Source organism: Taurulus bubalis (genome assembly GCF_910589615.1).
Source record: "Taurulus bubalis genome assembly, chromosome: 10".
Lineage (NCBI taxonomy): Eukaryota > Metazoa > Chordata > Actinopteri > Perciformes > Cottidae > Taurulus > Taurulus bubalis.
The window spans coordinates 12020987-12038482 of record NC_136598.1 but is presented as its reverse complement, the minus strand read 5'-3'; the positions used below and the strand labels follow the sequence as shown (position 1 = coordinate 12038482).

Below are 17496 nucleotides of genomic sequence, written 5' to 3'. Positions count from 1 at the left end.
ATTTACACACATCTGATATATTACTCAGAGTCTATTGAATTGCATGATTGTAAAAAATCATACAATCAAAATGGATTACTTGGGTTCTTTTCCCCTCATTGTTGACAATCATTATTCCCAAGCATTTACTGGCACAAAACACAAATGACAAGACCACACTGAGATTGTCTGTAATGTATCGGCCTGATATAAGAATGTACATAGAGTGAGGTGGGCGGGGGGAAGGCTCTACATTAGCCCAATTCTTTATAGCTGTGAGAAAATAAAGCTTAACGAGTAATAATATTATACTTTTTCAACTGACTTCATCATTAAACTGACAAAATCTTGTTCTAGCATTATTCATTCATACATTTAAATTAGCCTTTTCAATTCCTTATGTACCAACGTATGAAGGGGGACGGCTACTTCTGTGAGATAAATAGAACAGAGAATTCCGTGTAACGTTGATTTCCTTCAGCTCGTGGCTCAGTGTACTTAATCAGTGGAATGAATGCATTGTTCACGTAGTGCAGTTTGCAAATGTCCGTTGTAATTAATGTGGTACATTACTTATGTTGAGTGATACAACGCTTTGCAATGTCGATTTCTTGGCATCCTTCTTTTCGAGCTAACAATTTTCATTCTCACGTTTAACAGAGGTAAATATGTTTTCCAGGTCATGAGATAACGATGCAACAATGTCACAAAACCAAATCGGAAACATTAGGAAACAATGAATTCATTCTTTCTTACATAAGGACAGGTTGTTTCTGTTTTTTTTTACCCTCTTTTCTTTCACCAGGAATTTAAGACGCAATGAGAAACTCTTGAGTCTTCAATCCAACATGAAGAACTCTCAGACACAAACCTTTCTTGCGTGTGGTTTTGAACACGTTTTTGCCATTCTAATTGTCTCTTTATTGTCATTTAAGCCATTTCCAAACACAACAAGCTATGGAATGGAAACTCTTTAAGGGAATTAAATTATATTTATAATTTTTTTATTTAGAGGTGCTACGTGATAATCCCTGATCCATGGCCACAAAATTGCCTTGTCAATTCCTCTCAAACAGTTTAACCATTGTAAAGAAAGATACATTCTCTCAATTTAGTTTTAGATTAGGTGCAATAACATTAAAATAGACAAGATATATATTCCCAATTTATCATAAACTCATCATACATTTTGACAATTTACATGTATATTCCTGGGCCGCACTGTGTACAAAGTGCATCTCTCTCTTTCTCTCTCTCAGGTTGATTGTTATAGAGGCAGCGAGGCGGTGGAGGAGACGATGACGGAGGTTCAACGCCAGACATGAGTCAGACTTCAGAACATGACTTCATGAAAGCTAAAGCAGAAACAGCCATTGTTTCATTTCCCTCCACCTCCTATCTTATCAAATAACACCATGCACAGAGTCACGAGCCTGCATATGGGAATACAGGTTTCCACACGATTACAACACATCCATAAACACACGTACAGTTGTACACACACTGGGTAATTTATTTGCATATTTGCACACGGTTCTTGGTCTTCACAAAGAATAAAGAAACACACACACACACACACACACACACACACACACACACACACACATAAAGGACATGACACAAGCTCCTTGGTCTTTGAGACTGTAGCTGCTTGGTAGCTCACCACTCAATACTGGGAGGGAAAACTGTAAATCCCTGAAGCAATTTCACCTTGGCATGGACATGGGTCTGTTTATAGCTGCAATCAGCAAGATTATATCGAAGCTTTAGACTTTTCTGTTCAAGCAGCCACTCTTTGAAAAAAAACTGCTCTTTAGATACAGGACTATTTGTCGTTTATATTCTCCTTTGTCGTTTGTAACGATGGTAACTGGCATCCTTTAAGAACTACTTGACTTTATTATTCCCCTCGGGGGATATTCTAATTTGGTATTTTAGACCTGAAATGCACACACAGGATAGGACCTAAAGGCATGCATTGTTGTCCTGCCGTGCTGCCGTTAGTGGTGCAATGGATCATAAAACTCACGGTTTGAATCACGTCATGGTTTTGAGTCACATTTAACTTTGAGAGATCTCCAGGTTATGCTTTTTGCAGACCAATTACTGATCATCAATGATCCATATCTGAATTCTGAGTAAAGCATAATGGAACTGAATGGAACATCCGTTAGCTGTTAGTCGTTAGCTCCATTGCTAGCTCTGCTCCTAATGATTTCAACACAGATTTGTTGTTCACAATGAAGCATTATCAGGGATCAGCAACTAGAAAGTATTAATACCGATCTGTCAATGCTGAATATTGGCTGATAACCATTGGCAGTAACACTTGATGGTAAAACTGCGTAATTAATCCGCGGTTCACATGCGTGCCAAACCGTGAGGGGTCCATACGGATCACAGCTAAATAATAAGCACCTCGAGCAGGTTCGCTGCCTGGCTCAAACACACCTCGGCCCGGGAGATGAACCTCTCCAGCTACCAGTCCACACTCCCTACAGTCCGTACAGACCGAGTTGCTGCTGCCACACGTTGGTACGTATTGATGAGCAAATTATCACAAACAGCAGCATTATTCTTCTCAACATAATGACATGATGGCATTTGTCGTGAAATGGCAAGTCCGTCAATTATGTTTGTTTTCCGAACCGTCTCGAATCTTTCCAGCAGCGAATCTACATCAGTGTAAGGTTCAGGGTTCGTGAGCGTTGGTCATTTCCGGCTCTCTGATTTGTCTCCTTTGTGAACTACATTCTCTCCTCAACAACCTCAGCAACTGTGTTTGACAGCTGAAACTTGATCAGTCACTCTGGGAAACTTAACTTGTTTAGCCACCAAGCCATTTTTCTCAAAAATTCCGAATGGTTTGCATACCCATACTAAATACAGAATATCTCCTCAACCACAAGAGCTATTTAAAAAATGTCAAAAGGTATAACATACAGAAAACACTTGTGAGACCAGTTAGGATCTTAATATAGCAGTATATACTGTATGTTACTGGTTTATTGGTTAATGGTAGAACACAGGAAATAAACAAAACAAAAAAACCTCCGGAAAAAAAAAACCCTTGTGTTAATTGTATCTCTGCAAAGTTTGACTTTGATTGAGTGGAGTTAAATATTTTTAGTAATTAATTTAGTGCAGATTTCGTGAACCGTAGATTTAGGTCCGCTGAGAGCCAAAAATCGTAACTTTCTTCCTGGACCTTGGGCGCCTCTGGTTCCAACACAGACGGCCTCTACTCAAGCAGATGCACCATTTCATACCAAGAAAGTATCGTTTAATCCAAGTCATATTTCAGTTTTTTGGCTGGAAAAAAAATGCAATGTGGTTCATAACTTGCTGAGGTGTTGTCTGTGGTTTTGGCGCAATTGACGGATTCTGTAGGTCATAGGCTTTTCAGAAAGGTGCGCCAATCATGTGTGGCATCAAGCTAGGGATATACAATTATGTATGTTTTTTGTTAATATTTATGGTTGAATTGTGTTATAAACATGTAAAATGGACTTGTAAGGCCTTTTTGCTATGTCACATCAGTAGCTTTGGTGTCGATTCATGGGAGTACGAGGACTTGGAGAGTGAGGAAGACATGATGAAGAATTCAGCCCCCTTTTCGGGGCACCTGAGGTTTATAAGGCTAAGAAATCATTTAAAATTGGAGCAGAACAGGCTGACCGAGGACAAGTAATTCTAACCGCTCGATTACTAGCTAAATGTGAATAAACACGCCGCTAAATGAAGACACAAATGTATTCAGCTCACATGCTTGTAGATTTCCACATTCATGCAAATGCCTGGACCATAAAAGCTGAGGAGCACCATTAGGTCTCAGAGCATATGATTTATGGATGGTCATTTGCAATTCCTTATTTGACCTCCATTTCTTTTACTTACTACTGTATACATCCACATCCCAGAACCTGATGGCTCTGTGTGATTCAGTCGCCATGAATTTGTATTTCAAATGAGCAGTGGCTCTTGATATGAATAATGAGGTTGGGGATTATTTGAATAAATGTTATGGAATTTATTGAGAGGCTTTCGTAAAGTCTGATGTGTCCAGGCAAGCTACATCTCACCTGACTCAGATCAGTGCAATCTCATGGCTCCTCCCATAGTCAAGGCCTGAGCAAGAAATACCGCCCACATTATTACCATCACCAAACTTGTATTTACCAACAAAGCTTTCTTTGATTAAAATGTATCAAGCCCATGTTTTCTTGTGGTTTTTAAAAATGGGGAAACAATTTAGATTACTTATATTTTTATGAATGTCTTCAAACTTTTCTGACCAAAATAAATATTCACCATATTTCTTTTGATGCAGTTATGCCACAGCTAAGACTATTGCTTCATGGAGTTTATGACGTATAAGAATAAAAAAGCGTGTATCTGATGAATGAAAACCTAAAACTGCACCTAATTTCAGCTCCAAATAGCAGGTATATTAGGAAGCTGAGGTCAACTGCATTATTAGTCCCTCTATTTAGTATATTAACTCTACAGTTTATATCTGTTGTCCAATAAAACCCCAGTGTGATACTCACTGCAGTGTGGTTCACATGGCCTCTTCCAGCTATAAAGACTTTGATAAGCCCACAGAGGCCGACTCTGAACGCCTCTCCAAACATGTGATAACGCTCAAAAACATACACGCTTGTCAGTCAGAAATTAGGGTCTTTTGTTCTGGACTCCTGCTTCGTTCACGATACGTGGTTCGTTTCCAAAAGCAATGTGGAGGTCTATTTTTATCGTGTTACATCAGGGGGGGGTCTGGTGACCCGCTTCCTCTGCAAGGATGGAAATACAACTGAATGAGTTACTAATAAGATTATAACATGCATCTTAAAAATGGATTCTGGGTCACATTGGTCACAGTTGTAGGAGGCATAAACAGCTCACCATGCTACATGGAGGTAGCACACCATTGAAATTGGGTTAATTTTGTAGTGAATGAGGGATTCATAAAAGGTCTAAGTATATTTTTGTACAAGGTACTTAAAATAGTAAGTGTATTTTATTTTATATTTTTGTCATTTATTATAAACCCAAACCGGTTGCTATAATATTAGTACCCTTTAATATGACATTTTCAGACATGAAAATCCCTCACCTTTCGGCGAAATTCGCCGTTTTGAAACCAAAATAGGTAACCTACGTGAATCGTGTAGATCAGAAGAGTTTTTGTTTTGGGGAGGGGGGGGGGGGGGGTTCAACTGGCCGCCGTTTCTGAGATTGGAGTGGGACACGGGGAAAAAACTGAGGTCGTGATCATCTTAGCAATAGAAGATCTTTGACGTGTCGAGTCTTGGTCAATCAGCGTTAAGATGTCTACATCGGCTTCATTTCTCTCCCACCAGTTTTTTAATGGCAAGCTAGTCAGCTTGCTAACACGTTAGCTAACGTTGTTGGGAGAGACAGCGAGTGAGATTACTGGCAGCGGCAAGTCCGTGGCAGCGTGTGACGTCATCCAGGAGAGCGGCGAGTCAGCGGTACTGGCGGTTATACCTACCGACACCTCACTACATATAAGGAGAGGACAAGTGGAGATTTTATCCAACTTTTATTTGAATAAAAAAAACGAAAATGAGTTTCCTCCGTAGGGTGACCGGGCTACTGTTTATATTTAAGGGTTTAAGATCTACGTGTAGGAAAAAGTGTATCCTCCAGTTAATTATAATCTATATAGTTATGCGGTTATAATCACTGTCACACAGAGAGAGGTGTGCATGTTCAGGTTTACTGGTGGAAACATTATTCAGTGTTCTAGACTAACGTGACGTCTCCTCAAAGTAAAGTGGTATAACAGTATGACATAATATGGTCAAATATGGTACATTATACATATTATGGCATATAAGTGTAATATTATGAAGTGAAATGTAGTAGTAGCAAAACAATATTCAGTATAGTATAGCAGTATTGCATATTGTAAGTATTAAGTCTACAAAATATGTATACACACACACTACCGTTCAAAAGTTTGGGGTCACTTAGAAATTTCCTTATTTTTCAAAGAAAAGCATTGTTTTTTTCAATGAAGATAACATTAAATTAATCAGTAACACAATATACATTGTTAATGTGGTAAATTACTATTCTAGGTGGAAACGTCTGGTTTTTAATGAAATATCTACATAGGTGTATAAAGGCCCATTTCCAGCAACTATCACTCAGTGTTCTAATGGTACATTGTGTTTGCTCATTGCATAGAAGACTAACGGATGATTAGAAAACCCTTGTGCAATTATGTTAGCACAACTTAAAACAGTTATGCTGGTGAGAGAAGCTTTACAACTGGCCTTCCTATGCATAGCATCACATTTGTGGGTTCCATTATACTCTCAAAATGGCCAGAAAAAGAGAACTTTCATGTGAAACTCGCCAGTCTATTCTTGTTCTTAGAAATGAAGGCTATTCCATGCGAGAAATTGCGAAGAAACTGAACATTTGTCTGGGTGACCCCAAACTTTTGAACAGTAATGTGTGTGTATATATATATATGTACACTTGGGTATTGACAAAAGAAGAATTAAAACCCATAATGATCATAGTTTGTCAGCTTATCGACGAGTGACGCTGTTCGGCACTGACTCGCCCCCCCCCGCCCCGCTGGTGGCACCTTTTTCACCCCTCATGAGTTTGCAGGTCTGACTGTAAATGTTAGACCCAGTGACAGGCTGGCATGAAATGGCTTGCATAATACTTAGTAAGGAGGCCATAATAAGTTTTGACTCATGGCTGAAGTTAAGTTTGTCCAGCTCTCCCTAGTTTGGCAAAAAAAGCATCTGAAAATGCATCAGATTGATGCTTTAAAATATGTAATATTTAAATTTTTCTTACGGGGGCGCATGCCCCCGGACCACCCTAGAGGGGTAATATCCTTCTCACCTTTTTCACCCCTGACCCGTTTTCATGCCTGCATTTTATTTATTTGACTGTTTTATTTACTTTCATGGTTAGTAAGATGCAAATAAACAAAGTTGCATGAATAATTATCTCCCTGAATTGTGTCTTTAAAGCTAGCGTTGTCACTATTCTTCAAAAACATTTAGTAGTTGTTGAAATTCTCTCTAAATCAAATCGTCTGGCAAGAAACAGGACTGTAATCAGACCGTCCAATCGATTCATACCACCTTTCTACATGTGCACGTGTCATTACCAACAATAGCATGTTAGTTTTTTTGTTTGTAACAGACTTGTTTGTTTGTTTACAGTAATACTTATTTGGGAGAGTGGCTTAAGAGGGAAGCCAGAAGGAACGGGCTGTCAGTGTTGCTAGCTTGGCAACTTTCTCACTAGATTTAGCAACGTTTTGAGCTTGTGCTGCCAGCTAGTTTAGTTGGCAGCACAAGCTCAAAAAGTTTGCAACACTGGGCTGGGTTTTTCCATTGGGACAATTTCTATTGTACACTGGTTCCTCAAAATTACCAACCCCAGCTTTAATTGTACATATATTTTATACCTGTTCCTGAACTGCACTCAGGCTGTCAAAATCAATCTGAATACCTCATGAAAGCAACCTATGTCCCGGTAGGTGTTTTTTTCAGTATCATAACCCGATAATAAAATACTCTAGTAATAACCAGGAGGGCTGCTGGTAATGGCAGCTTGGCCTCTGATGGGCCGCTATATATAGGGCTATATATAGCAGAGGTGAGCAGTGAAGCATAGAGGGCGAGAGACAATGTTCCCTCAGAGAGAGCGAGGTATGTCCTTTCTCTTCCTCCAAAGAACATAAAGGCGTGTGTGTGTTTGTGTGTGTGAGCGCTTCAGTTTCCTCATCTTTGTCTTTTCACACACATGTTTGTGTGTGTAAGCGCTTCAGTTTCCTCATCTTTGTCTTTCACACACATGTTTACAAAAACACACATGCATTATTTGTCTGTCTAGCTCTGTCCTATCTTCCCTCGCCCCCCATGAGGAAGGCTCGTAAATATAACGCCCCCCTCTGATGTTATTGCGACACACACATTCTCAAAGATGAAAAACACACAAAACAGTGTGCATACGCAGCACACTCATTTAAATACATGCAAATACACACACATGCGCAGATTCCTACAGTACGTCCTTCACGTTGTTCATTAGACGTGCAGCTCTGGGAGTCCAAAGCAGAGTGAAGAGTGAAAAAAGTGACTTTGTGCTGGCAGCATCCCAGGCAGCTTGTCACGTGCTGTGATCCGTCACGAGGAGGAGGTTACTTGTGCCGCAGAAGGAATACGCAGAGTTTTTTGATCCAACGCCTGCGATTTGTAGCACTCACTGATATACAGTGGTGTATAAAGTACCCAAAAGCCATACTTGAGTAAAAGTAAAGATACCTTACTGGAAAATGACTCAGGTAAAAGTAAAAGTCACCTATTAAAATACTACTTGAGTAAAAGTCTTAAAGTATCTGATATTTTCTGTACTTAAGTATCAAAAGTATTTGTCTGATATAAAATGTACTTAAGTATTGAAAGTACAAGTACATGCTCTCAATAAAAAAGCAAAGGGTCAGAATTTTGAGAATTATGAAGTGTATTGTTTTAAGTGCTGTGGACACCATGACCAAGGACAAGGAGTTGGGTTGAAAATAATTAGGTTGGCTGTGATCCATCCAGGAGCAACAATGTGCAACATAATATATTGTATAGAAGTATACTTTTGCATCTACTATTAGCTTATCATAATTCTCCAAAAAGCAATATGACACTATGAAGTGCGTTTATAAGTATGCTCATTCCGCCCGGTACCGGTCCGTGAGTCCCTTGGTACCGGTACTGGTCCGTGGGTCCCTTGGTACCGGGCCGTGGGTCTCTTGGTACCGGAATGAAAAATATAATAATAATCAAGGCTGGAAAAATGTTTCATTTTAAAAAATGCCCGCTTATATCCGTCTGTGCGGAACCTCAGACGGAACATCTTGACACATGTCAGGAGGTTACGTATACGTTACATCAAAAATGAAACTTAAGGATTAAAACCAAGGCAAAGTATCCTGAGGTCGCCAAAAAAGAACAAAAACCTGCATCCATTTCCAACATCCTGTCTTTTTGCAGCGGTTATAAGTTAAGCAGTAGACAGGACAATAAGGTAAGTAACGGCGGTGACTGGACATAACGAACACACGTCGGGTGTCGTCGCTCCCGTCTCCCCGAGGTCAGACCCTGTCAGTGATAATATTGGGTACATCCCAAGTCTCTAAATTGCGTCCCCGTTTCCCTCACTTGCATCTTTTCCTTGCGTCTTAGTCCCTCCCACCAGGGATGCATGGAGAGACGCAAGGAAACCTAGCAGGGAGAGAAGACGCGAGGAAGGAAGAGACATGAGACGTCCTTTCCTCTGAAGTGTCTCGTGAAGCAATGTCGGTTTCTGATGACTGTGGCCGACTGACAGCTGATCACAGCTGATCAGCTGTCAGTCGCTTTAACAGCTGATGGAGTTTTGTCCGGAGAGTTTTTAGCGAACATTGCAATAAAAATGCACTTAAAATATTGATATCAATTATCATATGTTTTCAGTTGATTTAATGGTGTTAAACTACAATTTATATTAATAAAGACACAGCTATCATGAGTGTCAAAGTGGAGATGTTTTCTCTGTCTGTTACCGTTTATTATAATACGGGTAGATCAAATCAAGCATTCTGATTGGTTGAGAGTGAGTCACGAGGTGTAGTTTATTCAGCCATAAAGTACTGTACAGCCTGTTTACATTACATTCTTCGCTAACAGTAACGTTAGCTCAAACGGAACAGCTAACAAGCTCACTCAGCATCCCCCACACTAGCATAACGAACGACAACACACACGTCACTTCCTCCCTAAAATGAGATGAGGAATGAAAAAGGTTTGACCACAAAATCATGATAATTTATAGTGAGAGATAATTACGTCGGTAATTTCCCGACGCGAGGCAAGTTCTGTAAACATCACGGAGGAGAAAAATGACGGAGAAAAGACGGACAGAAGCAGCGAGAGCACTTCTTTACATTGGTGGCTGCGTGTCATCCTCCACCCTGCTTCCAACCGCCAGTCAGTTTTATAGTCCCGTATGTGCGTCCCGGGACTATTTTCTCTGTCGCTGAAATGCGATACACAACGTTTCGTGGCTACAACTATTTTGTGCTGAAAGGAAGCTTACTATTACTATTTATAAAGTCGCAGGTACCCGTATTATAAAAGCAATAAGGTACTCGAGGCAGTACTGTGTCTACAATAATGTACAGTTCAAGGGTTTGCCGGCCCTCCGCCCTAACAACTCCCTTGAACAGTACATTATTGCACAACACAGTACTGCCTCTCGTACCTTATTGCTTAAATAAACTGCATTGAGTATTTATATACTGTGATGTGTCCTGCTTATACGCGCAGGATCGATTTCTACCGGCGGAATGCGTCTTATTTATTTATTATTTACGTCGGTATGTTTTGAAATTCTGATTGTGACATCATTATAAAATAACCCACAATATAAATATGTTTTCTCTTCATTACGTATTGTAAAAAGTGTTTCCTCTTTCCAGCTCTCTCTGATTTTAATTTATTTAGGGAAACAACAGTTACAATCTTTGAAGACAGTTGTTTGTGGTCCTTTTATTATTCAGACCTACAATGAACATATTTTAACCAGATGGTGAATAAGAAAACAGATATAATATATATCTTGAGTTTAATCTGTGATCGTCTTCACTCTGGTATGAAACTCCAGCGATCAGTCCGCTCCGCTCAGCTGCAGCGTCCAATCACATAACAGATGAACAGCGAGGGGGCGTGTCCAGCGTTAAAACACTTCCTGAAAGCCTGCTCTCAGGGCTCCTCGATCATGGCTCCTCCGATTTCCCTCCTCGCTCCTCGATCCTCCGAGCAGAATAAGAGCTTTGGGACGGCCATCAAGATGGCGGCGCAGAACCACTTCCGGTTCAATCGAGGATCAAGGAGCGAGGAAACGACAATTTAGAGACTTGGGATGTACCCATTGTCTTCACGTAACCGGTCCGTGGCGCAAAATAGGTTTGGGACCGCTGGACTAGAGGATGTAGAGGCTAATGCATAATATTGTGATTTGCCTCACCTGCTTGCGTGGCGTCTATTCCACCACACACAGTATCTCTGCAAAGTATGACTTTGAAGTGAAGTTAAATATTTGTTGTAATTAATTTAGTACAGATTTCGTGTACCGTAGGTCTAGGTCTGTTGAGAGCTAAAATGCCCTAACTTTCTTCCTGGACGCCTCTGGTTCCACAACAGAGGAGCTCTGCTCAAGCAGATGCACCAACACATACCAAGCAAGGCCGCTTGGAATAGACAAACAAACAACAGCAGAAAGATCCAAAGGTTTTCATATACATAATTTATTTCTCACTGACATTGTCGATGCACAAATACACATTTGGAAGCCTGGTGCCTCCTCGCTCAGACCGACATGCGGATGCACAACAAAAGCAATAGTACACAGCAGCAGCGTTGAGGGCAATGAGCTTTTACATCAGTGCGCTTTCATGCCAAGACAACATTAAAGAAAGAGCTGTTGCTGGGGATCACCTCGTCGCTTTCCAAAACATTTCTAACCCTTAACAGTGAATTTTTGGCCAAAATGGACACTCACTGTCAATCCCCATGAAATCACAGTGTCGACAAATAGTTATTTCAGCCATAATACTCCACACAAGGAAAGTTTGTATATATGTCATTGTCATACATACATATGTGTATATATATATATATATATATATATATATATATATATATATATATATATATATATATATATATATGAACATACAGCTGGACATTATGTAAGTAAACAGGCGATTCTTTGAAATGTCAATACCAGAGATTTGCAAAAAACTGTGCAAAAGTAAATGGAGAGAATTTGAAACTTGATTTTATAAGTTGAAGATGCCTTCGCTCTGGCATCTGTGTCCAGTCTGCAATGAGACTCTTTAAGTACAGTATTCAACGCTCATTGTAGAAGCAGCCTTTAAGTTTAGGGGATCCCAATGGTTGAGTGCCAAAACAAACAAAATAGAAGGTTTGGTGACTCTGTGTGGGATTTAATATAACAACAAGCTGCCACTAGGAAAAGGAAGATCTCTCAAGTCAGTTTTTGTCAAATCATGGTAAATATGCACAGCACGTGAACATTTTTCACTTGACATCAGGACTTCAAAGTCAATATATGGCAAAATATGGCAGCTACTGCATGTTGTTGGATCAAAACGGTCATATTTATCGTAATAACAATCAGCAATCAGTACTAAAAGAGACATACGCTCAATGTCAATTTTTTTGTTCACTGTAGATGATTCTATATGTGGGTATCTAAGTGAAGTGTTTCTTAATTTCCTCACGACACTTTTGACATTACAGAGAAATGTCTCTTGATCTGTTTCCCTCGGAGTGTCACTTGAATCAAGACTGAATATCTACATCCTTCCTCTTGATGTGATCATTTGATGTGATGAGAATACAATTACGTAATTTCCGGGACAGTTAAAAAGGAATGTAAACAGTATCAGGTGAACCGTAAGCCCAAGCATGTAGTCAGGATTGAAGGAGGTTGAGAGATGGTAACAATAGGCAACATAGTATCAGTTGAGGTGTTTTTTTCTGCTCTACAGTGCTTTCAACATAATGTGGTTGCAGTAACTGATACATTTGACTTTCAAACCGAGCTGAATGAAAGCTTTGGTGGAGAATTTTGGAGTTTTGATTATTTTCTCTGCCCATGAAAATTTGAAAGAGATAAAACACTGCTCACATAACGTAAGAGACACTTCTACTCTAAGACTTCTTGCTATCACAGTTTAGAAGCTGAGGTACTTCATAAGGCTTCATTATTTATTTAAAAATAATAATAAAAAGCTTCAGACATTAAAACATTTTATTGACCAGTAATTGACACTTTCTTTTTTTTTTTTTACCCTTCTGCTCTTTTTCCATAACCCAAAGTGGTGCATTTGTGTCAAATCCCAACAACTGCCCTATGAATTCCATGTAGTTTGAATTCAAAGTTGGTCTCCTCTCAGACCACTAACAATACTCAATATAATAATAATTCCACTTTAGTTTTCAAGAACGTTTTCCGAGGCATTGTGAATTATTCCTGACACAGTGGGTAGTTGTGCTAGTCGTGTTTGATAAGATCCTTATGAGCCGCACCTGGTCAGCTGGTCTTTTGATCTGTTGGTCCAACACTTTGGCCCAGATTGAAATAAATCTACTGGACGGATTGGGATGACATTTGGTAGAGACGTTTGTGGTCCCCTGAGGCTGAATCCTGAGGGCTTTAGTGATCCCCTGACTTTAACATATCGCGCTGCCGGCAGGTCAAAATCTGCTATGGACCAACCCTTTCTGAGGCTAACAACTGAATCCTTGTCAGCCTTAGTTGCACTCTGGGATTGAAGATAATACAACATCTTAACATGCTAACATTAGCATGCTGTGCAGAGGCTGACAAACTACAGCTTGAAGTCATGAACGTTGAACGAAGAACTGAGCCTGACAAGCTGTCTGTCAGAATGTGCTAAAACGGTCGCTGCACAATGGATACTCCATTTTGATTTACAACATGACCTGTCCTCAAGTGTCACCCTCAGGCCAAATGTTTTGCCCCACTATAACAATAGCCCAGTAGTTCACCCAACAACTTTGTTTCCTGCTGTGTAAGTATCTCAATCTCACAGGGGCTGCTACTGTGGCTACAGACAATTTGATTAGTTTATTTCTGGTGGGTCACTTCCTAACACTAAGGATGGTCATCTGTAGACACTCCTCCTTCAGAGCCACCAGTTCTGTCTTGTAGCTGCTTGTCTTGGATCCATCGGCATACACACAAGTCTGCTTCTTTGCTGACAGCGGCGTATCGATAGTCACTGAACCGGCGTGGAGCATGTCCCCGTGGGATGGGGTGGAAGAGGAGCCCCTCTTGCAAACTGCAGAGAGTAAAGCCGAGAGGGCTCGGCCAACATCGTGCCTAGCCCCTTCGTTGACGAAACAGTACAGGATGGGGTCGGCGACGCAGTTGAGGCTCGTCAGCGCCAACGATACATGGTACGCCGCAAACAAGTTCTCCTCTGAGCCACAGTCACACGGCTTCCTTAGAAACATGACGCTTCGCACCAGGAGGAGGATGTGGTACGGTCCGAAGCAGAGCAAAACGATCAGGATGAGACTCAGTGCCAGACGCTGAATTTTGGCCTTTTCCTCGTGTTCCGTCGAGACGTTGCAGCGCACCGCCGCCAAGATCCCACGGTAGGCCACGAGCATGGCTGTCCATGGAGCAAGGAAGCCAAGAAATGTCCTGTAGAGGTTCATCCCTGCCACCCAGTCCTGCATGGGATACTTCTCAAAGCAGAAGGTGTGGTTGAAGCGATCCTGGAAGAGCTCATCGTGGAAGAGGGGCGCAGAGTTGGCTACGATCTCAATGATCCACACCATGGCGCTGACCAGGACAGCTGCAGGAGGGAAAAATAAAGGAATTAGAAATCCTCAACTTTGCAGTAATTTCCATTCCTATAGCCTGTGTGAATAAGGCTTTGCTGTATTGAAAGAAAATAAGGGCGCTCTTGGAAAGTCCACAACATTCAATTGATTGAGTGACTCCGTGTAGCTACCAACCTATTTATCATTCATTTCATCAAACAGGCCTGAATACCATCTGCTTTGGACAAAAATGTTGTGGATGAGGATGCAGGACTTTCAAAATACAGTACTCTATAGTGAAAGTACTGACTTGTTTTATTGGAACTTTAGTTGCTTTTCCTCCCACTTAATGTTTCATTTTAGATTCATCCACTGGAGTTGTTCATAATGTTGCGTGACATTTCACCTCTTTAATCAACCTATACTGTGAGTTAGTTTTAGATTGGATACATTATCAAAAGCCCATCCTGAACCCAACATACCTGTTTTGATTCGTCGAACCTTGGCAAAGCGCAGAGGATATGCCACGGCCAGGTACCTGTCCAGGGATATACAGCAGAGGAAGGCGATGCTGACATAGATATTCGTGTAGAAGATGAAGCCGAAAAGCTTGCAGCTCTCCTGACCATGGATCCAGTCATCGTGCTGCAGGAAGTAGTCGATCCACAGAGGAAGAGTGGTGATGTAGAGGAGGTCAGCCACTGACAGGTTGATCAGGTAGATGCCGAGCTCATTGCGTTGCCGTACCTGGAGGGAGGAATGTGACGAGGGGAAGGATGGGAAGATGATGAAGGAAAGGTTTGGAAGGCAGGGGTGTAAGATGAGAGAGAGAGGTCGATGCAAATTTAAAGGGTCAAACGGATCAAAACGGAAACGACTGGTGTAATGATAGAGAGGGATAAGGATAAGGAGTCAAGTTAAACAGTGAAAATATAATAAGACAAACAGTGTCTGTGTTAGCTTTTTTTGCAAACCTTTGAAATGTGACAAAAAATAAAACGCAAACATTATGTGTTTTTTGTATCGACTGGAAACCATTTGGCTTCCTGAATGTCAAGACTTAGAAGAAATGCAAAGTCTGAACTATTGTTGTTTTGTGTCTCATACAGATGATCATATTCCATGTCTTAAAAAACAGATACATGCTACTTAGAAATAGTCTGCAACTCAGCAACATACAACCACAACAAGGGCTTGTAAATGAGTGAGAGGGAAATCATTTCTTTAGAGGCAGCAGTTCAACTTGTTCCATTATGCTTTTATAATTTGATTTTTCAGCACATGGATTTGAATCCACCTACGAGGAGATGGCTCTGTTTCACATTCAGTATTGATGTTAAATTTCTTTATGTTTGGACAGAACTGCCGATAAAAATAAACAGCCCACCAGAATGTTGCCGTTTTGGATTCAGTTCAGGAGTTGTCTTTCACAAAGCTGGTGGCTCTCAGCAACGCAGGTAATGCTACCGAGCGCTCAAAGGGGACTACACTAACCATAATGCACCTGCGACAGAGCGCACCTGTGCTCTTTCGAGTCGTGTTGTGTTGGGGGCAGGGCTCAACCTGAATTCAGAAAGTTGGAGTTTACAAGTTGGAGGAGTCGCTATGATGCTGAGAGGGAAACGAAACAAAATGTTGAAATGTCCTCACTTTTATGAGCTTGTGAACTTGCTTGAATGAAAAGTCAATAACAATTCTGTCCGCTGCTGCCAAAGTAAACTGACAGTCTGTGGGAAACACTGGAAATGTTTATTGCTGTATGGGAAAACCATAGAGCACATAGCCCCTGTGCTCTGTTGAGGTGTATGTGGTCAGCAATGTCAGACATGTTACTTGGAAAATCTGTTATTACACAATTAAAATCGTGATACACATTGTTTAATGACCAACCAGCACACACATCTAAGAGTTAAATCCGCTGCGTATGTGTGTGCATGGTTATAATATTTCATTCAGATATTTTGTGTGCTGATGCTGGAAGATAAGCAGTCAATGTCTATAATGCCATGACCTTATGGCAATGCTTCTGACTTGACTTCAGTTTGAGTGGTGTACCTTAATGCACCACTGTGGCTTCATGAGAGTTTTGGCGTGCATCACACACGGCTGGTGCGTTTGACCCTCATGTAAGCGTCTTTCGGCGTTTCAAATTCTTCTTTTTTAACGTGGATATTTTTGCATTTGGGCAGAAAAAGGATTACAACGAGCAAGACATGCAGTAAGTGTAACTGTTATTAATGGGTCAAGCAAAGACAGGACTTTCACCCAGAAGAACATGGTTTGTGTCCTGTGTGAACCTTAAACAAGTTTATGCTTCGGAGCTACATTACAAAGGGAAGTCTGCTAAGGACGGTTGATATTTATTTATGCTAGTTACATTGCTACATTACGTTGTTAACACAAACCATTACATCTTTTCTCACCTTAACCTTAAATAGTTTTGTTGTCTAAACCTAACCAATCGTTTCGCAACGTCAACCAAATGGCTTTGTGCAAGCGTGACACAAGGCTGTTATGAAACATATTTGTGAAACACACTTTGTTCCAGAAACATCCACCAGTGTTTCCCATTAATGACCCACACAGTAGCATCCTGCCAAAGTGTATTTTGTCCCACCGCAGTTTCATAATGAACACAAACTATTTAGCGTGTGTGTGTGTGTCGTCCTCACCTGCATGTAGGCCGCCCACAGGGCCATGCAGTTTGTGGGCAGTCCCAGAACGATGACGATGATGTAGAGCGTTGGCTGGAAGAACTGGTCCACCTGACTGTCCACATCACAGAACGAGATGTTGCACATTGTCCTGTGTGAAACGCTCTGAGTGTGTTTTTGTCTGTCTGTGTGTGTGTAGGTGTGCGATGTGTGTTTGGCAGCTTTCAGCTCTGACTGTCCATCTGTAGTTTCACTTTATTCCAGCTCCAGCATTTTGACAGTGACATGCCGACTGGCATCCTACGCGGCTACCACGCGGCTGTCCGACATGGAGCAACAGAAGAAAACAGAGCTGCCATTTTCGGGGCATTTCAAGGTTCCCGTTTCTTAAAACACTGTCCTTCTCGCCCAGGGGACTTGGCGTGCCATCCTCTCTCACGCTTCAA

At 41.0% G+C, this 17496-nt stretch overlaps 1 protein-coding gene across 1 annotated transcript; it reads right to left on the bottom strand.

The window, feature by feature from the left end:
• Positions 1-13706: 13706 nt before the first annotated feature.
• On the bottom strand, positions 13707-17197 carry gpr4 (G protein-coupled receptor 4; the record flags this gene model as incomplete). The annotated part of the gene is made up of 3 exons (XM_079225437.1): positions 13707-14428; positions 14879-15143; positions 17069-17197. 3 exons carry the CDS (start codon positions 17195-17197, stop codon positions 13707-13709), a joined length of 1116 nt encoding a protein of 371 aa, XP_079081563.1.
• Between the last annotated feature and the right edge of the window lie 299 nt (positions 17198-17496).